Below are 24562 nucleotides of genomic sequence, written 5' to 3' on the forward strand. Positions count from 1 at the left end.
ATTTTTAAGACGAACGGTTAACGTAGTTATTACTGATTTATGAAATAAACTTACCGAGATACTGAAACTAAGTTTGGGTTGTAATTAACCATTATTATAATATTAACCATTATTATAATAGCCAACCATTATTTAAGAAGTTAATGACATTCGCATTTAAATTATTAATTTTAATAACTTTTGCTAAGGGAGAATATTTCGGATATTTCACACATCAGGTATTATTTCTAATTTTGATAGCGCCATTTTTTCAGTTCGTCATTAAGATGTATGTGTGTGGAGCGTGTGTAGATGTAGGTATATATATACATATATATCTGTGTGTATATATATATGTGTGTATACATGCATCTATATTTATGTGCCTGTGTGTGTATGTATGTATGTATGTATGCATGTATGTAAAAATGCACACGCGCACACATCAGTACACACAAACATATGTACATACAGATGTATATATATATATATATATATATATATATATTATATATATATATATATATATATATATATATATACACATATATGTGTGTGTGTGTGTGTGTGTGTACTTATGTATGAATGAGAAAAGGAAAAATGGAGAAACTGACATGCAGATATCAGTTTGTTTAAAGATACTCGAATCCATATAAAAAAATTCAGGAGAACTAGGATGCTAACATCCCTCAAAGGATTATAAATCCTTGACAAAATATATATATATATATATATATGGGATTGTAAAGATTAATTCCTTGATGCTCTTTGGAGTTTTTCAAAGACAGATTAATTTCTTTCCCTGCAGTTTTTCCATAGAGATTGTCTGAATATAATTGTAGTTTGACAGTTCTATGGTTAATGCCATCTTTATAGATTAGATTAGATTAGATGAATTTCTTTTTTATGCACAGCTCAATTGAAAATAAATAGATGGAGTGGAAGATATTAAAGATTATTTAAAAAATACTATATTAAAAGTGTATTCAATACCTAAATGTTATTTCTATGCTGATTTTTTTTAATAGTTTAAAAGTGTAAATAAGATGTCCGACTTACCTGAAATATCTGAAGATGAAGAGTGAAATAAGAAGAGATATAGTTGAAAGAGAATAGCCAACATACAAAATACTTGTCTTTGCTGTCAAACGTCGAAGATTCTAGAATTGAGATAAATATAAAAATGAGTATTTAAGCAAGGAATTAACTGCATTGGTTTTTTTTTAAAAAAACAAAATTGCTCATAATTCATGTTTTGTAAAGCGTGTAAATAAGAATTACAATATTGTCCATATGTATGCCGAATAAAATGCATTTATTTTACTTCCATAGAATAATAATGTTTACGTGGTTTCCTTCGGGGTGACAGCTATTAAATGGGAAGTACTCAGTTCTTCATGATATGAGGCAACGTCAGAAATTTCAATTTGAAATTAAGGAATTATAAGGAAAAAGATGCCGTGCATCTTTTTACATGTATTTATTGCTTACTTATTACGAAGATCTTACAATTACAAATTGGTGGTTATCAAATATAGCACTACACCATTACAAATCGCCAGCATCATAAATAACCTGTGACTTATTAATCAAATATTATTTTACAAAGGGAGGCAATACGTTAACAATGATTAAAATAATTACAATCTGATGGAAAACCATGGAATCTTTTTTTTATTTTTCATCATAGAATCTCAGTAGTTTACACTTCGAGAGAAAAGAAAGAACGTCGATAGTGTTTACATACAAATTCATCGCTCTTTCGAGGGGAATTGTATTTACTCTTTACTCTTTTACTTGTTTCTGTCATTTGACTGTGGCCATGCTGGAAAACCACCTTTAGTCGAGCAAATCGACCCCAGGACTTATTCTTTGTAAGCCTAGTACTTATTCTATCGGTCTCTTTTGCCGAACCGCTAAGTTACGGCGACGTAAACACAACAGCATCGGTTGTCAAGCGATGTTGGGGGACAAACACAGACACACAAACATATACATACATACATACATATATATATACATATATACGACGGGCTTCTTTCAGTTTCTGTCTACCAAATCCACTCACAAGGCTTTGATCGGCCCGAGTCTATAGTAGAAGATACTTGCCCAAGGTGCCACGCAGTGGGACTGAACCCGAAACCATGTGGTTGGCAAACAAGCTACTTACCACACAGCCACTCCTACGCCTACGCCTATTTGGTGAAAATGTCTTATAATTTCAGTCTCGGCTACAAACAAACTCCACAAACCGTTTGCTCATACACTCTATGAAGCGTGGACGAACGATTCAAGCTATTATCGGCGAGCTGGTAGAATCGTGAGCACGTCGGACAAGATGCTCAGCGGCATTTCGTCTTTCTTTATGTTCTGAGCTCAAATTCCGCCGTGGTCGACTTTGTCTTCAATCCTTTAAGGGCCCATAAAATAAGCATCAATTGAGCATTGAAGTTGATGTAATCGACTTACCCTCTCCTCCGAAATTGCTGGCCTTGTGCCAAAATTTGAAATCATTATTAATAATAATAATTCGTCGTGATCTAACTGAACAGGCATCTCTCTATAAGCACACTCTCTTTGACCTTTGACAATTTTTAATGGATTCTTGAGAAATCACAGCTGGAATTTTTCAAATACACGTGATTTTCCATGTGATGGTACACCTTACAAGGGAGTCAATATGAAGAGGAATAATAAAGTGTATTTAGATGAATGGAAATACATTATGTGTATGTATGTATGTATGCATGTATGTATGTATGTATGTATGTATTTATGTATGTATGTATGTATGTATGCATGTTTGTGTATGTATGTATGCATGTTTTTCCTTTGAGTTTAATTTAAGTTCCCCTTGAGAGATTGCAAGCTGGTTACTAACAAAGCAACAAGACTTTTTGAGTTAAGAGAGTTCCCGGTGTTTGTAATTATGAGGGTGAGTTTGTGTGTTGGTTGAAATGTCGATGCATACACCCAAGTTTGTGCATCTATTCACATAAGAATCTCACAGGGAGAAGTCTTCGAATATCTTACAAATCTTCACTGTGCCGCTGGAATCCGTGTCAGTGCCTTTCTCGTTTTCCGTGAAATCAAGTATTTCTAGGCTTTTGGACAAATTTGTTGGTACATAACTTAATGCACCTCCGTTGACAGGAACAAATCAGAATTTATAGTCAGAGACGCGCACAAACACCTAACAAAATGTATATGTGAGTGTGCGTGCGTGTGCATCTTTGCGCTTATGTTTGTCTCTAAATATTTGACTAAAAGATGTTGGTTTGTTTTATATCAGAATTAGGAAATTGGCTAAAAGTGGGCGATAAAAATAATAGATTTAAAATAAATACTGGGATCGATTTGATCGAAAGATGATAGAAATGAATAATATTTGGACAATGAAGTGGGCAGCAATCGAGGAGTTAGGAGCGGACTATGTCATAATAGGTAAATTTTTGGAGAGCAGGATGTGACAGACTATGGAATTGTTAAGCTATCAGGATGCCTCCACCCTATAGAAGTCGATGCATCATGCCACATTTTCAATCTTATCAGCCGATTTATGATCATATCGTTCCGGTGTCGCAGATTTCAAACTACTAAGACTTCGGCGAGGGGGGGGGGCGTTGATTAATTCAGAAAGTTTATTCAATGCTGTGTTGTAACCGTTGACAAACAAGTTTAGGCTGCTAAACTGGTCTGATAGTTGGATGAACGGTGACCGAGGACCAAGAATCAATTCTCATTGTTTGGTGTTTGTGGTGGGCACGGAAAGAAGGCGAACTATCTTGTGCTGTGCTGGAACTGCTTGATGTCGGTGAAGGTTCAAAAATTGTCAGAATGTGATATGAGAGAACAGTTAGTGATAAGCTTAAATTAGTCAAAATTCAGGTTGTATAATGACGACGGTGAGGAGTGAGTGTTGGAGGTAGACTGTGGGAGGAGTGGTCGAAGATGGGGTGCTGATGTGGAATAGAAATGGTAGGGGTTTATTGGGTGGGTGTGGGAAACGTGAGGTATAGGTTTAACCCTTTAGTGTTCAGATTATTCTGTTAAATGTAATACTTTTTCACTCAAATTGTTTTGAATTAATCATGCATTATCTTATAGCTTTGAGGTTTCAATGATGTGAATGTTTATTTTTAGAATGTCACTGTAGATTAGGTGTGAGAGGCTGGATATCGCCAGTTTGAATATAAAACATGTATAATATATTGGGCCGGATGTGGCCGGTTTAAACACTAAAGGGTTAAAGTTTCAAGTTTTTGGTGTAGATGAAATCTTCGAAGAGTTGATAGCTGAAGTTTTAAATGCTGGAGAGAATACAATGGGCAAAATGTGGAGTGCAAAGAGAGGAAAGGGGAGGAGATATACATACATACTTTCATAGAGACACATATATATATATATATATATATATATACATACATACATACATACATACATACATACATACATACATACATACATACATACATACATGCATACATACATACACAATGACCTCAATAGAATGTAAGTACAACAGACCTGGTATAATGATTTGGGATGAAGAAGAGAAACAATGCACAGTTCTGAAAATTATCTGCCCAGGGGATGTAAACATAAAGCCGAAGATCAGTGAAAAAGAGAACAACTATGCTGAACTATTGAGAAATCTGCAGTTACTCTATCCAGATTACAAGTTCAGATTTATACTTGTAATTATTGGGACCCTGGGATATGTAACACACTGTAAATACCCATCTTGAGAAATTAGGCTACTCAAAACCAGAAAGTAACTAATTCGAAGACTACAGATCCAATACATCACGGGAACTGTAAAAATCTGTGAAACTTTCCAGTTTATCATTTAAATATATATGAGCATGTCTAGATATGCAACTACATGCATGAGGTTAAATACATAGAACATACAAATCTGCACATACATACATACATACATACATACATACATACAAACAAACAAACAAAAATACCCTGCTGCTGATGTTGAAATTCCAATGAAGCAGACTTGCATCTAGGTTAGAAACCGATTATTTCTCTATTGGCAAGAAATCTTGAAATAAACTAAATAATGACATAGATACATACATATATACATACATGAGATGTGAATATATATTTAAATTAACCACGTAACTTCCATAACGTTACGGCCGTTTCGCAATCGTATTTGTATGGCATTAATTTCAGTATAGAATAAATCAAGACTTCTTGTTTGAATTAGTAAGCATGCTCCGCATTATACAATACAATTTTATATTCACGAATGAATGCAAATAAAGACTCTTAGCTCATCAGATCACAGGAACATCATGGTTACATCAACAATTTAACTCTAAATATACACGCATAAGAATTTTTCTCTGTAGATATACAATGTACTCCTCATGAAATAATTTCATAGATCGGATCTTCTGGACGTTCAGTTATATAGACATTCTATATACACGTCTATGTAATTGATTACCATGTAGACAGAGAGCCGAATTCGTTAAAAGAGATTTCTGTGATAGCTGTACGATTTTCTGAATCCACATTTTATACTATAAATTGATATATATATATATATATATATATATATATATGTGTGTTTGTATGTGTGTGTGTGTGTATGTATGTGTGTGTATGTGTGTGTGTCTGTGTGTCTGTGTGTATGTATGTATTATCTATCTATCTCTCTCTCTCTCGCTCTCTATCTCTCTCTCTCTACGCATATATATATATATATGTGCGTACGTGTATTAATACCACTATATATATATATATACATGCAGACACACACACACACACCACACACACACACACACATATATATATATATATTATATATATATATATATGTGTGTTTGTATGTGTGTGTGTGTGTGTATGTATGTGTGTGTATGTGTGTGTGTCTGTGTGTCTGTGTGTATGTATGTATTATCTATCTATCTCTCTCTCTCTCGCTCTCTATCTCTCTCTCTCTACGCATATATATATATATATGTGCGTACGTGTATTAATACCACTATATATATATATATACATGCAGACACACACACACACACACACGCACACACACACACATATATATATATATATATATGTATGTATGTATGTATGTATGTATATATTGTGGTATTAATACACGTACGCGCCCTTATACACGCGCCCTTATACTACTCAATCCTTATACTACTCAATATATACATGCACACACACACACACACACACACACACATATATATATATATATATATGTATGTATGTATATATTGTGGTATTAATACACGTACGCGCCCTTATACTACTCAATCCTCACACATTTACAAAACGTGTATATTCATATATATATATATATATATATATATATATATGACGGGAAGTAATTATGTACACACGCTCGCGCAACCTCAAACATTTTACGGTGACTTTTACATTTCTTGTTAAGATTAGAATGAAGAGTGTTCTTCCAATGGATAAGTACGGTGCTTTACATCCAGAAACATCTCGATCTCTCTAAAATCCATCCTTGCTCATGTCGACAGATATTTGCTTTTATGTATACATTTATTTAGATGGAGTGTATGAATAAGATATTAGCTGTTCAGTAGAAAATATTATATAGATTTAGAGGTTTGTTATGTGCTTTTAATTTTATTTAGTCGCACTTTATTTGTACGATTTTCTGTTAGCGATGTATTGGAAAGTACTTGAAGATTTTCTAATACAATCGTCGTCTAATTCAGCCAGACAATTGAAATTTTTCCAACAGTAGTAGTTTTCAAGTTACATCCTTTTATTTAAAAGTGACAGCAATAATCGATTTTCTAAGATTATTGTTATAGTCATTTGATAAAATTATTTGCAACAAAAGTAATTGGCGCAACTTTGTCTTTTCTGTGAATGGCATGCATTATTAAACAAAAATAAAATTTAAAAAGACAGAACTTTATATCTTAATGTTTTTTTAATAACGGTATTGACGAAAAAGGATTTTGCTTATTCTGGTTAAATTTCTTAAGGCAAGTTATTTTTAATATGTTGACATCGATTTTTATATATGATAAAGGGAGAAATTTAGGTGAGAAAATCAGTTTTCTTACAAGTATTTTAAGTCGATTAATAAAACTAATATCGATATTTCCAAAATAACTTTTTGGGTATGTTTAGAATAGGTTCCATCATCGTAGATTAGATATAAGTTTCTAAATAGTAATTTCATTGGAAATTATTACAGTGGATGTTAACGAAACAAATACAGATTTAAAGTTGATTCCCAATTCGTTATCAACTTCAGATTTCCTGCCTTGTACTTCTGAAAGAAATTATTAATCGTTGAAACATATTCACAGTTAATTACTAAAATCTTTCCATGGCTTTGGATAAGGTTGATATCAGGCTTTTATCTGTTCTACTTCCATGGAGTTATGTAAGCAAAAAGTAAAACAATCCAATGGAAATCCAATGGAAATATCAATTTTCAAACACATCCGAAATAGGTATGTAGGTATATGTGTATGTGTGTGTATGTGTATTAGTATATTTAGTTCTTTAAACCCAATCCTTTTAATTTTAGTTACTCGCGGAAAGAATCTCTGCCAATATTGTGGAATCCTCTTTTCCTTTACCATTCACACATTAGTTCTAACACGGATTAAAGTAGCCAAACAACATAAATTGATCCAAATTCGTGCCTTTAAAGCATGAGTAAAGAAGGACAATAGCATAAAAAAATCTGAAAACGACTAAGTACCTCAAAGAAGACTTCTTTGCTTCCTTCTTAGTACTCTATTCCACACAACGCGCAGTTGGTAAACCTAAACAAAAGCTACACACTCACACTCAAATAGGTTCGCCATCATATATATCTACCAAGTAAACAATTACTTCCAGTCTCTTCAAACCAACTAGGCCACCACCCTGACAATATCCTTTCTACTAACCTCAAGCAATATTCCTAGAATTAACCACTATCCTCAGTTAAACTCTTCAATATCTACTTCTGCTTAAATGATACCACCATTCTTTCCTTCCAAACTTTCCACATCCTAGTGTCCTCTACATTCAACTTAAGCACTTCACTCCAAATCTGTGGAAGATTCATGAAACATAAGCCTAAAAAACATCATCCAGTGAAGTCATATTAATCTTGTTTCCAAAGACGGTGAGCTGGCAGAATTATTAGAACGCCGGGAAAAAAATGCTTAGCGGCATTTCGTCCGTCTTTACATTCTGAGCTCATATTCCCGCTCAAATTCTTCGCCTTTCATCCTTTCGAGAGACAAAAAATAAGTATCAGTTTGGCACCAGGGTCACTAACACCTTCCCCAAAAATTTCAGGCCTTGTGCCTGTATTACAAAAGAAATTAATCTTGTTTCCTTAAACAATACATGTATGCAATCGCTACACATATAAAACACATTATTGTACATTACGGACTTAATCACAAACATGAACAATATACAACTATAAACCTTATGATCGATTCAAATGTTACTCCTCACCATCACTGCAGATCTCTAAATGAATGCAAAACAGCCGGTCATTTTCCATTAAATCACACCCTATTGACTTCAAAAGGATGCATTTGCTAATATAAACTAGATACATTATCATGACAGCCAAAAATACTTCAGCCACTAAACTACAAACCGGCTACGGAGCTCAGATGAGAACTAAAACTAGGGCGTTGTTCCGACATTTGGAATGTTATCCTTGATTTTGCTAATCTTCCTGCTACACACACAGGCATACTAAAATTCACGCAGAGAAAGACCACTCCACTGACTTGAATGAAATTGTTCATAAGCACACACCAAACTAGGTAATAATAAAAGAAGAGACATCGTTTCACTATCTGTTGTCTCTTTTCTTTTTCGTTTTCACTCCTACAACAGGGATCTCTACTCCTCAGAATTTTCTGTTTCCGCACCATTTCCATTCACTCACTTTCGATTCGCTCGCCTCTCCTCCTGTCACCCACCCATATTTTTTAATCCATCTCGGTCGCTGTACTAACATCTGTGCTCAGACATTATATCTCCAGAAGCTCAATGCTCCGGATTAAGATCCTTGCACATGATGGAGGGTTTCTCGGCAGGAATCTTGTCAGTCTTGGAGGGGCTACTACGAAGGTCATGAGCACTGCTTCTTTCTCTAGACCAGTGCTTCTTAATCTGTGAGTTGCGGCCCCATTTGGGGTGGCAAAGTGAAAAGCTGGGGTCGCGAAAATTAGATTTAAATACTTGAATTTCATTTTTTATGTTATTTCACAATCGCATATTTAATACCTGGAGTCGGGAAATATCTCGTGATGAAAAATGGGGTCATAAATGAAAACATTTTAAGAAGCGCTGCTCTAAACCAAACCAATAAAAAATATAAATGTGAAATAAGAAATTAAGAAAATAATTTTGAAGATATTATATACCACGTTTATTTATTCATTACTTTAAATCAGAAAAACATGACTATAATGTGTGTTAGTTAGTTAGTTAGTTAATTTGGCTCAAAAGCAAATAGCAAGGCCATGTAGGGGGACATGGAGTTAAGTACAGGGTGGTGTTCATGTAAAGAGTTCAGGCCACTTGAGGTCAAGGGAGGCTTTGAACAAAGCGGTCGTCGGCATCTTCACCATCTCGTCTGGCAGCTTGTGTGTGTGTATGTGTTCGTGTGTGTGTGTGTGTTTGTGTGTGTGTGTGTGTGTGTGTGTGTGTATGTGTGTGTGTGTTAAATAAGATGCTGAACTGCACATATGCTTTTTCAGAAATAATCCTTTATATCTTTATTAATAATAATATTTACTGTAAAATTTTACCAACACGCAGAAAGTGTTAAAATTGAATGTTACAAAAATAGTAGAACATGATCTTTCTTGAAAATAAATAACCATTTCTTAGCAAATGACTGGAAATATTTGTGTAATTATTGCTCTGTCTATAGATCGATCGAAATATTTCGAGTTGAGACATAATCAGCGGATATCTATGACTTGGAAGAGGACATATTGTCCGGTATCATTGTTAACTTCAGGAGTGAAACAAGTCAATGATACGTTCTGTGTTCGAAGTTGGAAATGATTTTATTAAAGAGAAAAGGAAGTAGGCAAAATTAATTAGTGCAATAATTTCATTTGAACATTCTATATAATTATTTCTTATAAATGTATAGCCATAGCTTCATTACTATCGTCATTAATTTATTGTCGCTTAATTATGAATTCTGCCAGTATTAAATTTTTCTTAATTCACGCTGACATTAGGGAAACAAAACTTTGCTAGAAATTTCACACAGTCAGCAACGGCTAAGAGGATACACCTTTTGTTGCATGCCAGCTTACTCGGGAGTCAGTAAATATTTTCGCTGAAAAAATATTGTTTTTTTCTCATGAACTACATAATTGCGATTTCGTACGTCTTCCTTTGCATCTAAGATTCGATTTCAAGTAATCAACCATAGGATGCCTGAAGTCAGCAACCGATTTTGCGTCCCTGACATTGATTTTGCTACTCCAAATATCTAGTTGGGCGAATATGTCTCTTTTATAGGAATATATTAGTAGTACTAGACTGGAAAAATCTGAGAACAGTGGTTCGTGTCTAAGCCAGGGTCTCGCTACTCTGCATTTGCAAACTATTTCGTTTTCATACATTGTCTCATATAAAGATATATTTATTTTATTGTTATGCACACTTTATTTTTAATTTTTGATTATGAGCCTGCGTCTTCAATCTTTTGCCTGTACGCATACACATACGTACACACACACAAACACACACATATATGCACTCCGTCGGTTACGACGACGAGGGTCCCAGCTGATACGATCAACGGAACAGCTTGCCCGTGAAATTAACGTGCAAGTGACTGAGCAATCCACAGACACGTATACCCCTAACGTGGTTCTCAGGAGATTCAGCGTGACACAGAGTGTGACAAGGCCGGCCCTTTGAAACACAGGTAATAAACAGTTTTGCCAGCTGAGGGGACTGGAGCAACGTGAAATAAAGTGTCTTGCTCAAGGACACAACGCGTCGCCGGGAATTGAACTCACGACCTTACAATCGTGAGCCGAATGCCTTAACCACTAAGCCACGTGCCTACATATATATATATATATACATATGTGTGTGTGTATAGTAAAGTTTATATGCGAACAGAATGTAGCAGTCCTATAAAGGACGATGCTACTGTTGTTTTAGTCCCAGGAAAACATCTTTTCCAACTGACCATCGACACAGTATGTGTCTGTAAAGCATTTGGAAGGAAAGTGATCGTTCCCATCTCTAGCCTCACGTTATACTCACAGACCTAGGTTTCTGAGTGGTTACCCGTCCTCAGTGTGAGAAAACCACAATACAGACACAGACTGATGACCAACTAGAAAATAATACATTTTCCGTTTCCCTCATTCATTATAAACTCAAGGATCACTGCGGAATTCCTGAAGTAGATACAGTGACACACTTGTATCAAAACTGTGGATGACAGCAGGTAGCCTAAACAGTGAGCGTACCTTAATGGACATTCTACTAACCGTACACCCAAAGTCCAAATAATTATGCATACGTACACGCACACGCACACAAACACACGCTCGCGCACACACACACAAACACACGCTCGCGCACACACATACATACACACATGCATACACACACAAACATATATATAGGAGAGTATTGTAGTTAGCTCAAAGCATTGTGTATTGCTTGTAAAGAATAAAAAAGTTTTGAACGGTACAACAATGCACTATAATACAAACAATGGGGTATATACCTGTTGTAATTTAGTCATTAAATATATATATATATATATATAATCAGAAAATGGAGAAAACTTATGATTAACAAACAAATTGACCGACATCGGTTGATTATTTTTAATACAAAAACATCACATATCATTCCTTACGGCCGTTTCTGCTTCCAATGTTAGTCGGTGCGTACGAAAGAAATTCCGAAAATAATGTTCGTCATCTTCATAACACATCCGTGGAGCTTCGTCAGAGTGAATGCAAATATATAAAATGAAATAAACAAAGGAAAGAGGAAAGAACATGGCCCAGAGATGAGGACAGAAGGCTCAGTATATTAAAATCCTACCTTCTTGCAGCGTGAAACTTGAAGTCAATAGGTAAAAGACTGAACTAGCAGTGATCTAGTGAAATATTTATGGGTTATTTCAATATAAAAGAAAACCGGGGTGTGTAAAGAGTAGTGAAAGGAAGCTAGTCCTAAAATAAGACAGGAATTACCAATATGTCTAGAAAAAGAATAGTACTTATGTATATATACATATATATGATACGCTATGTGTTCTAAATATATATTTAATACGATATGTACTTATATGTATATACACATATTCCACTTATCCTACTTTCAATAGTACACTATATTCGACTGTTACCTTTTGTATTCAACTTACGGAGAAGTATCATGTACTCATCTTTAGTCTATTTACTTCTTACACAGCATGTATTTCATTATTTAAGCAGAACGAAAGACAGAAATAATCTGAAATTGCAGTTTGAACATTCCGAAGGCCAAAGTGTGTTGGTGCGTTCTAATGTCTGCACAAGAAATATTATTCTTCAGGAACTTTTTCAGAGAATGTCAATGATACTGCTTATGTACATTTGTAGCATTTGCACGAACGTGTCAAAGATGTTGTAAATGCACAACTTTTGCCTAAACTAAACCTGCTTCAGAAAATGCATATAGCCTGTTTGTAAGGTCACGTGCCCATATGTAAATATGCACATATTTTGGTAGTTTTGAATACTTATACATGTACAACGTACATATGTGAAATTTACTGTATTTACTGTAGACAGTAACTTAACGTAGAATAACGAGTGGATCATTGTAATGTATTGTACTTACTGAAAGTAATCAAACCAGCATAATATTTGGGAGTGTTAAATGTAATTTCCTTATTTACGGGTTATTTTTGTATTTTTGTTTACTTCTTCATACTCTCATTAGCAGCTTTCATCATTTTCATTTACAACCATACCTCCAGTTGGAAAAATCGAATATTCATGCAGATCAAAATATTGTAATTATCATACAGCTTATTAAAACGCCCGCCCATCGTCATTAATGACGGCACGACTACTCTAGAATTTTGCATATCAAAGTAAATACAATCTCTTACCTATATCTTAGAGTATATAATTATGATGTTAAGAAGTTGGCATAGAGAGAATGAAACTAGTTAGAAGTTTTGAAACATTTTTATTTTTCAAATTATATTTTCTAAGTATAAACTAGTAGAATTCTTACATCTCTTGCGTAGGCGTTGCTAAGAAAAGCACAAGAAATACAACAGATTCGATAAATTGGTCCTTTGTATATAATTATAACGAATGTAATTGGATTTATAAGATAATAGCAATGCTGAAACATTTCGTAAAAACAGTAAGAAATTTAAGAAAAAAAACTAATCATGAAATAACATTAAAGAAATATATAAACCTAAGAATCAGCTCAATATTAATATTGAAATGACATATCTTACAGGAAAATTTAATATCAACTTATATGATACATTTATTTCGATATAATTACATTATATCCACCATAATTCATCGCTAAATAAAACCATTTGTTCGTTAACTATACCTTAACAGTTATTTTTAAAGATCTTTATAGTATATGAGTATATCTGCCTAATTCTATGTCTCTCTCCATTATTCCATCTTGCTCTCTATCTTGTAAATGCGTGTACGTTTGGGGAGGGGAATAACTGAGGAGATGTTGAAACTATTTTAGTTAAATTTATTGTTGTTAAGGCAATGAACTGGTAAAATGTTTAATACGCCGGGCAAAATGCTTAGTAGTATTTCGTCTGCCGTTACGTTCTGAGTTCAAATTCCGCCGAGGTCGACTTTGCCTTTTATCCTTTCGGAGTCGATAAATTAAATATCAGTTACGCACTGGGGTCGATATACTCGACTTTATCCGTTTGTATGTCCTTGTTTGTCCTCTCTGTGTTTAGCCCCTTGGCGGGTAGTAAACAAATAGGTATTTTGTCTGCCGTTACGTTCTGAGTTCAAATTCCGCCGAGGTCGACTTTGCCTTTTATCCTTTCGGAGTCGATTAAATAAGTACCAGTTACGCAATGGGGTCGATATAATCGACTTAATCCGTTTGCTTGTCCTTGTTTGTCGTCTCTGTGTTTAGCCCCTTGTGGGTAGTAAAGAAATAGGTATTTTGTTCATCTTCACGTTCTGAGTTCAAATTCCGTCGGAGTCGATTTTACCTTTCATCCCCTCTGAGTCAATAAAAGTCCCGGGATCGATATAACTGACTTAGCCCCCCCCCCAAAAAAAATTGCTGGGCTTGTGCCAAAATTTGAAAACATTAATAGCCACCTGGTGATTCAAACACAACTCATAGAGACCATATTTATTAAATAGCTATATCCGTAGTATAACCGCTGTTTTTGACAGAACCGAAAGATCAAATGAATAACACTCACATATCATTACGTATAAATATGTGCGCATGTATGACAGCTTCATTTTCAGTAGGTATACACTAAATTTTACATTCTTATGTCTTTATAGGAACTGATAACTAAAAAATTTTGTATTCTCACGGATTTCCAATCAAAGTTCAGAACAATTTTAACCTGTAAAAACATCAATTACATTTTGTTTTTCTTTAGACAAACACAAGTCCACGAAAGCACACACGCATCCAACTAACGATGAAAAACATTGTCCTCCACCACTCCCAATGTGAAATTTGTATTATGCACACATTTTGATTTATTTATTTACCTTATACATGTTAAACCTGGATGCCAACTTATTCTGCTTCTCTGTTTTTCTTCTTTTTCATTTCAGTTAATAAAAATTTATTTTCCCGATAGCCTCAGCCTTACTGTAACTATTGTTAGACCACGTAGAACAAACCTATTGGTCAACAGAACTTTGAAAACATTATAGCAGAACGATATCAACCATCTCAACATGCTTTTTGTTTTGTATAAATTTATAGACTTTTTTTTTTATCAAACGATCTTCAGGAAATGTATATGTTGGCATATTATTTTAGTTTTACTTTCAATGTTCCTGACCATTTCTCAACATTACTGTCACATGTAGAACGCTCTATCGATTGACTACCTCGTATTTGTTATTCAAATAATAACAGAAACACAAAAGAATTGTGTCACATATCCCAGAATGCTTACTGATTTCATGCACGTATAACAACAAGTCCTCTGATTCGTAGCAACAGTTGAACTTTTGTGGCTTTCATACCTTTCTCAAATGTATTAGTCACACAAATGAAAAGAGATAATTAAATCAGAAATCTAAGCAGGTTGGCACTCACAGCTTGCTTTTAGTTGTTTGTTTACTCTACGTGACACACCCACATTTCTACTGTTAACAGAAAATAGTGAAATGATATCCAATGCTTTTTATAGGCACTAAGAAATAATATTCATGTTACCCCTAAAGTCATTAACAGTTTGCTGAAATGCAGTTATTTCAACATTGATCATTAACATGTTGTTTGTGCTTGAGAAAAATATACCACGACTCAGAATCCAGCATAATGAAGTTGTTCGCTATTGAAATTTACTTATCTAATAAACATATATCTAATATGTAAGTGAGAAAATGAAATTGTTTCCTTTATTCCTGTCTGAAAGACAAAGAAGTGTATGATTTTCTGTAGTCGTTCTCTTGCCTCACAGTTATCCTGTTGGGGTATAATATTTGTTAACACTAGTATCAGTAATATATGAATATCTAAACTCAATTAACTTGGATACTCTAAAGTTTCCGCTTATGTAAAAATGTATTCTCCCTATTCGAAGAACATCAGCATCATATTTCATAAGTATAACGATATTGATGAATATTAAATCAGAGTTAGATATTTCTTATATACTGCTAAATAGAATTAATGTTATCAAAGTAGTGGACGGCAGGGTGAGCAGAAGGTCGACCAAAGCGCGTTGCATTATTTTTAAATCTAGGTTTAGTATTCAAACTCCGTCCTGTTCGAGCTTACCTTTGACTCCTTCAGAGGCAATAAACAAAAATCAGCAACGCACTGGATCGAATCAATCGATTATCAAATTTGATTATCTCAAACAAATTTGCATAAGAAATTATTATAGAGTAAGAATTTCCATATTTATATAGTACTAGCAGATATACCCGGCGTTGCCCGAGTTAAAGATAATAACGAAATTTAAAAACGCCGTCTAGATTACGCAGGTCTGAACTGCTAGTAGCTGAGATACCAACTTTCTACATTAATAATTTTCCAACCCATGCCAATATGGAACATAGATTTTAAGTGAAATATTAAAAGAAAGTTTTCAACTCATATATGTATATAAAGTAAATACACGTAATTCAAAAACACATTTTGTGTAGCTTATTTCGTAACCAAAAAACAGGTAGAGATTATAAACAATGAAAGGCCGATTTTGGTGATTCATTTTACAGAGGTAGTAGAGGGCCAATCGGAAGATAAATCTGACCTTGGATCTGGAAAGTTTGCATGAATCCTGGTTCAGTTAAATCTCTTGTGACTCCAAATGATGCCATCTGTAGTTCAGCGTTGTATTGCCTAATTTTGTTTTGGAAGTACTTGGAATCTTGATCAGATGATGACAACAGTTTATTCAATGGTTCTAGAGGTTGGAGGCTTGCAGGGAGTTTAACCGTTCCTCCACTACAGTACAGTGCAGGTGTCTCTCCAGGCCATTTCCTTGCTTTACAATATATGCACTCAGTTGCCATTTCACCAATAGAAACTCTAATGCCATTTGCATAATGAATTGTTGAAGCATAATTGAAAGCTCTTTTATAGAAGTTGATTGTGTGAGCTGTTGCAACTGCTCTTCGTTCTGCAGTGGAGATCCTATTCTTTATCAGCCGTGAATATCTCTGTTCATCACTTTGAGATGCTCCAGCGTTTGCAGTGCACAGTCTGTTCGTTTCTTGGTATGCTTCCCTTTCTGCAGCTGTCTCTCTTTCCCTGAACAGAAATGGCTGGCCTTGATATTGTAGACAAATTTGACCCTTTCCTTCTAGGTATGATTATATACGTATGCAGAAATACATGGATGCAGACGATAGTAAACAATGAAAATAACTGGGTAAAGGAAATTAAATTTCTTAATACGACGGGCAGAAGGTAAATAAGAAAAAATACACCCGTTATACTCTTTTACACACACACACACACACACATACAAACAGAGAAAAGGATTTATATTATAGATTAGAAAAGGAGATGCTATCAAGTTTTTTTTACTCTCCCAATAGTGTAAATTACAATGTGAACATTGTCTAACAGTAAATTGAAAACGACTCCTCTGCATTTAGTTTGAGCTTATATTTGAATTATGCCACTTAGGTAAAGACATATTTAATCGTCCAATGAATATTAAATAAAGTAGAATCTTTTCTAATGTTCAGAATAATCTCAATAGTATTTGAGAGATGTTAGTTTAAAACATTAAAGCAAACCGAGTTACGAATTTAGCTAGAGGAAAATTTAATTTCACTACTCTTAAGATATATTTTACAGATATAAAATGCCTGAAGTTAAAGACAGAAAATGCTGTCTTTATCAATTCTTAAAGTATATACAGTTACTACGATAAAATTATTTTCAAGTAATTAGCTTCGTCATTAGTTTTCAATGTAGCGCTGTTGGATTCAGAGAAATATTGGAGTAGTAAGTTAATTACCTTATAATAATCTTTAGTCTTGTCTCTCAAGGATATGATCCTAAATTCTGCTGGAATCTATATTTGCCTGTCGTTCCTTCTAGATCGATAAAATAAGCGCCCGTTATAAACTGCAGATCTTGTAATTGACTATACTTCATTTTTGAACCAGTTGTAGAATCGTTTTATTATAACAAGATAATGTGTTATTTGATTGTTGCCATTTTGCTGGTTATTTACTACGCTGGGACACGTCTAGTTGTATTTCTCATAATCCATTTTAGGTTATGATAAAAATAGGGAAGGAGCATATTTTTGTATAAATTTCAATTAAAAGTACCATAATTGTTGTCAATATGTTTCATGAAAGCGTACACGCCTCTTATGAGGATACTTTAGTGTTTAAATTTTGAGAACTTCTAGTACCATAGTCATCTCCATGACAATATTATCAGGTTCAAAAGCTTTCCAGTATTTCGTCTTTTTTCAGTAGATGTCTGATTTCTTTAAGGTTTGTGGTTGTTCATATTATTTAAGCATTTTCTAGGCCACGACAATTGCGCTATCTTATAGTTCTCTGATATATTAGGACCATCTTTCAAGAACCATTTTTTTCTTCCCATTGTCAGTCCTCTTTCAGTCGGTAGCCTGCAAAATCGCTAGCACATCGGACAAAATAGCGGTATTTAGTCTCTCTTGTCATTCAGACTTCAAATTCCACCGAGGTCGACTTTGTCTTTCATCCTTTCAAGGTCGATGAAATAAGTACCAGCCGAGAACTGGGAGCCGAAGCAATTAACTTTCACTCTCCCTCAAAATTTCATGCATTGAGCCTGTAGCACAAAGGGTTATTAGGTTTCTTTTTGTTGATATTATTAATTCTGTGGATAAGCAGGTCTTTTTCCATTTTTCACTTGGTACATTGTATTTGAATGTGGGGAATGATGTCTTAGTATTCAAGTCTTGGTACTCTTGCTACATTTTGTTATTGGCTTTGCTTATTCTCTTTCTCAAAACAGATCTAACTTGATCGTCCACTCATTTCTTACATGATAACTTCTCCAACGATGGTATTCTATACTCTCTGCTATGTTTGATGCCCCTACTAGTTAACTAGTTAATTTGTCAGGCTTTCTATCATTGCTCATCTATTATAAACCTCGACTGTATATTTGTCTTTCATCTGCGAGTTGATATAGGTTCATCTTCGGTGGGGTTTTCTTAATTAACATTCATTTTGTTAAGGATTAGATTTTGGTGACTGGCATTGTTATCTATATGGGGTCTTAAATGGAAACCATTCAACAGGGAAATGAAAATATATCATCTGTGTGTGTGTGTGTGTGTGTGTGTGTGTTTGTGTGTGTGTGCGTGTGTTTGTGTGTGTGTGTGTGGTAAATAGACATACAAAGTCTATGAATGTATATCGAATTAAAAGTATAAAAACAAATCTTGTATCACACGAACATATATATACATACATACATATATGTGTGTGCGTATATATATATATATATATATATATATATGCATGCATGTATGTATGTTTGTATGTATTATGCATATATGTGTATTTATATAATATATGTGTATATATTTGTATATAGTTATTAGACACACATATACTTTTATGACATTTACTACGAATACACACCTACACACAAAGATATATATATATACATACATATATACATACATACATACATATATATATATACATATATATATATATATATATATATATATATATATATATATATATATATATATATATATATATATATATATATGTATGAACATTCGTGTAAAATAATTAGTTAATTAGTGGAGTGAGCTCCATGCCGAATTAGAAATTAATACTATGTATTACCAATGTATAATGAAATGAATGAGGAGAGTCTCTGTAGCAGCAACATTAAGAAAATATGCTCCGTTTATTTCCTGTTGATTATAATTATATGATGTGACTATAATGTGACTACAATAATTGTAAGTTATAGATACTCCTGGACTAATATGCTCTTTACGTATCCAAGTCATATTTGATTACGATATACGTATATATTCTTATTTTCACCGACCTGCATACAAATATATTCATTCACACACATTCACACATACGCATGTGTGTGGATATTATGTGAATATTATTATATTATTTATTTCGCCGAGGTCGATTTTGACTTTCAACCCTTCCGGGTCGATAAAAAAAGGTACCAGCCGAGTACTGGGTTGGTGTAATCGACTTACCTCTTCTCCCAAAATTGCTAGCCTTGTGACATAATTTGAAAACGATACTAATATATTATTTTTAAGAAGAGTTGTTGATTTAGAATGCAAAAGATATTAGTGGCGAAAATGATTTGTGTTATTTGTCTATCAATGTATTTGTTTCTGCCTGGGTATCAATAAGCATTTCCCTTTCTTCCTATCACTTTCTCTTTTGTTATATTATATATACATGCATGCATGCATACATACATATATACGTATATATATATATATATATATATATATATATATCTTTTTAAAAAAGTTTTTTTAGCTGCTATTTCTAATGAGTTCAGTATGTGGCAAAGTAATTTATTTTACTAAGCACTTTTATATAATGTAATATATATATATATATATATATATAGATATATATATAATATATATATATATATATATATATATATATATATATATATAATATATATTATATATATATATATATATATATATATATATATATATATATATATATGTGTGTGTATATAGGCGCAGGAGTGGCTGTGTGGTAAGTAGCTTGCTAACCAACCACATGGTTCCGGGTTCAGTCCCACTGCGTGGCATCTTGGGCAAGTGTCTTCTGCTATAGCCCCGGGCCGACCAATGCCTTGTGAGTGGATTTGGTAGACGGAAACTGAAAGAAGCCTGTCGTATATATGTATATATATATGTGAGTAGTGTGTGTATGTGTTTGTGTGTCTGTGTTTGTCACCCTAGCATTGCTTGACAACCGATGCTGGTGTGTTTACGTCCTCGTCACTTAGCAGTTCGGCAAAAGAGACCGATAGAATAAGTACTGGGCTTACAAAGAATAAGTCCCGGGGTCGATTTGCTCGGCTAAAGGCGGTGCTCCAGCATGGACGCAGTCAAATGACTGAAACAAGTAAAAGAGAGTAAAGATATATATATATATTTTTTTTTATTTTATCTAGTTTCAGCTCACAAGCTGTGACCATGCTGGGGCACCGCCATTTGGTGTTGCTACATGATTTTACTTCACGATGCTTTTTAGCAATAGCCATTTGGTGCATGAGAGAGTTCGATGCAGCTGCCCTTATCTGCACCTCCTGCCGTGAAGTTGGTTCATCTGGGACACCTGACAGGAAGAGATCCAGTTTTATTTTAAAGACATCTGCATCCACCCCATGCAGGTCTCTCAGGTTCTTCGGGAGGATATTGAGGAGCTGTGAGCCTCTGAAGCCCAGGCTATCACAGTATCTTGTCCTACATCTTGATGGCAAATTTGAAGTCCTTGGCACCATGCAGTGGCGCCCAGTTCTGGCATTTGTGTAACTCTTGATGCCAAAGTTTGGGACAAGTTTGAGAGAGAGAGAGAGAGAGAGAGACAGACAGACAGACAGACAGACACACATATAGATAGATAGATAGATAGATAGATAGATAGATAGATAGATAGATAGATAGATAGATAGATAGATAGATAGATAGATAGACAGTGTTTCTGAAAAAAAAAAACAACAATATGTTTTGAAGAAATGAAAACCAGATTTTTTTTAGTAAGCTTAACTGACGAAATGAATGTAATGAGTCAAAATAAGAACGCCTGTAGAAAGAAAGGCCTTTTGAAAGAAAAAAAACCCAAAAAGCAAAAGAAATAATGTTGTAAGATATGAAAATCTTATCTTGAAATCAGGAACTGTTGGTATACGTCACGAAGACGTAATTATATTGTTACCGGCACCTGTGGTAGTTTTACGAATACAGGATTAAAAGGGCAATAGAGAATAGAGAATAAAGAGAATAGAGAATTAAAAGGGCCCCTTGCTCAGTTGTCTGCTCGGAATTTTGTGGGAACTTTCTCCCAGAAACAACGTGTATCTCGGGAACCCGTTGTCCGATTTATTCGAAACTTGTTTTAATCTGTTGGCTTTTACATTTCAAGGGAATTTTACTTTCAAAGTATTTTCCCATTATGCGCCGGTTTGGCTGTGTAACATTCAAAGCAAGCAAGCAAGATTGAAGTTCAGTTTTAGTATATATATATATACATATATATATATATATAATATATATATATATATATATATATATATATATATATACATACATCATACACACACGCATATATATATTTGTATATTATATATATGTATATATATATATATATATATATATATATACATATATATATATGTATATACATACATACACATATGCACATATATATTTGTATATTATATATAGCTGTGTTGGGTGAATGCATATATACAGATATATAGTGAGAGAGAGAGAGACAGAGAGAGACAGACAGACAGATAGACAGACAGACAGATAGATAGATAGATAGATAGATAGATAGATAGATAGATAGATAGATAGATAGATAGATAGATAGATAGATAGATAGATAGATAGATAGATAGATAGGTAGATAGATAGATAGATAGATAGATGTTGTGCATGTACATATATACATATATGTGTGTATTTGTGTATACTGGGTTTCAGTATGATCAACCGTAAGAAGGTTAAAGAGGACAAGAATATTTCAGTCATACATTTCTTCAGAATTAGATGAATATGTATCAAGAAATTAATCTACTTCTTTCTCATGAATGAAACTACCAAACAAATGTTTTGACTACTCATTCATTAAATGATACACATGATCCACGTGAATGGAACAAAGAAAAATAATTCCTAAGTGCGGTCACATATAGTTACAGGTTTGGTGATGCAAACAGGAAAAATAGAATTCAATACACGACTCTCCGTGAGTGTGGGTTTGTGTGTGTGAGTGTGTGTATGTATGTATGTGTGTGTGTATGCGTAGATATATAAGCACATTTAGCAGAAGGCAGCGAGCTGGCAGAATCGTTAGCACGCCGAGCAAAATGCTTAGTTGCATTTCGACCCTCCTTACGTTCTTAGTTCAGATTTCGCCGAGATCGACTTTACCGTTCATTTTTCAGAGATGATAAGTACCAGTTGAGTACTGGTATTCGACTTGCTCCAACCCCACCGAAGTTGCTAGTTTCTGCCAAAGGTTTGAAACTAACATACAGCAAAAGCAGCAAAGTGACTGAATTCCTGAGGGTTTCGTGCATGAAATACTTAACAAAGTCTGATAAGTCACTCTGTTGTTTCTGCTAAACATCATTATCATCATCATCATCATAATTATTATTATTATTATTATTATTATTATTATTATTATTATTATTATTATTATTATTATTACTACTATTACTATTACTATTACTATTACTACTACTACTACTGCTACTACTACCACTACCACTACCACTACTACTACTACTACCACTACCACTACTACTACTACTGCTACGACTACTACTACTGCTACTGCTACTACTACTAATACTACTATTATTATTATTATTAGTGGTTAAATCTTTTATTTATTTATTTTTTATTTATTTATTTATTTATTTATTTCTATTTATTTTTTTATGAAAACTTAATGATAATTTAACTTTACTTGAAAAGAAAATTTCTAACAGTACACCGAATCGCTTGTTCAATGGTTACAAAGAAAGCGCGCCCGCCAGGTGGCTGCCAGCCTGATGGCGAAGAATTTTCAAATGGCAGAATATCTTCCCCGAATACGAACCTGGAAGGTCACTTAAACAGGATTTGTCCCAAATTAAACCCCCAAAGTTCACCACCACAACGACCAGAAAATCAAAAAAGTAAAAGAATTAAATGGAACCGGGAAGAATATAAAGAAGTAATATATGCTTATTACTTTGCATTAAATAGGCCAACCCAAGAAAAACACACCGCAAACTCCTACAGAATTTGGAAGAGCCGGAATCCAGCTAGCAGACCAAACCTAGATGAAAACAGATTAGCAAATGTTAGAAGAGATATCTTCAGAAATACTCGACTCACAGATGTCAGGAAAGAAATAACGAAGGTGAGGAGAGGAATGTTGGGCCACAAGCATTGACTGAAAGGCGACCACCTGCCGAAACGACTCAAGATCCTGAAGAAGAAGGAAAATATAATGACTCTAGAAAAAACAGCCCGGAAAATGATGTCGAAACAGAATTTGAAGACCTCATGTTTGTTGAACAACACAGAAAATCTATCATTGAAATGAAGCAAGAAGTTCTGAATGAGCTTGCAGTTGTAGGCCATACAACTATGAATGATAGGGAACCACTTCATAAACTCTCAAATGCACACCAACATAAAACACAAATAAAAATTGGCAACTGCGTTACACAGGAAATCATACAACTAAAACCCGATCTTAATAAATTAAATTAAATTATTTACTCTGTCGCTAAGGTAATCGAAAGACGCTGTTTAACACCCAAAAAGCCAACAATACCAAATTCGAAAAGAAAATCAAACAGGAGGAGTAGAATTGAAACTGAAATTGAATCATTGCGAAGGGAGATATCAATATTAACTGAGCTAATCTCTGGAAATGATGTAAGATCAAGAAAAGGCAGGAAGATTGTGAGAAAATATGGTCACTCAACAAGAGAAAAACTAATCTCAGCGAAAGAAACACTTAAAGCAAAAGCTCAGAGAATACGCAGATTTGAGAAAAGAATCAAATTCTACGAACAAAATAAGATGTTCAAATCCAATGCCAAATCATTTTACAGGGAAATAGGG

The 24562-nt window shown here is 34.0% G+C and overlaps 1 protein-coding gene across 1 annotated transcript in view; it reads right to left on the reverse strand.

Moving 5' to 3' along the window:
• LOC115215927 (corticotropin-releasing factor receptor 2-like) overlaps positions 1 to 24562 on the reverse strand; it is a 365649-nt gene that overhangs the window by 160937 nt on the left and 180150 nt on the right. Inside the window, exon 4 of the mRNA XM_029785287.2 lies at positions 1039 to 1139. Coding sequence (XP_029641147.2) covers positions 1039 to 1139 — 101 coding nt within the window. The remainder of the gene's footprint in view (positions 1 to 1038; positions 1140 to 24562) is intronic.

This window comes from Octopus sinensis, linkage group LG9 (genome assembly GCF_006345805.1).
Source record: "Octopus sinensis linkage group LG9, ASM634580v1, whole genome shotgun sequence".
Taxonomy (NCBI): Eukaryota; Metazoa; Mollusca; class Cephalopoda; order Octopoda; family Octopodidae; genus Octopus; species Octopus sinensis.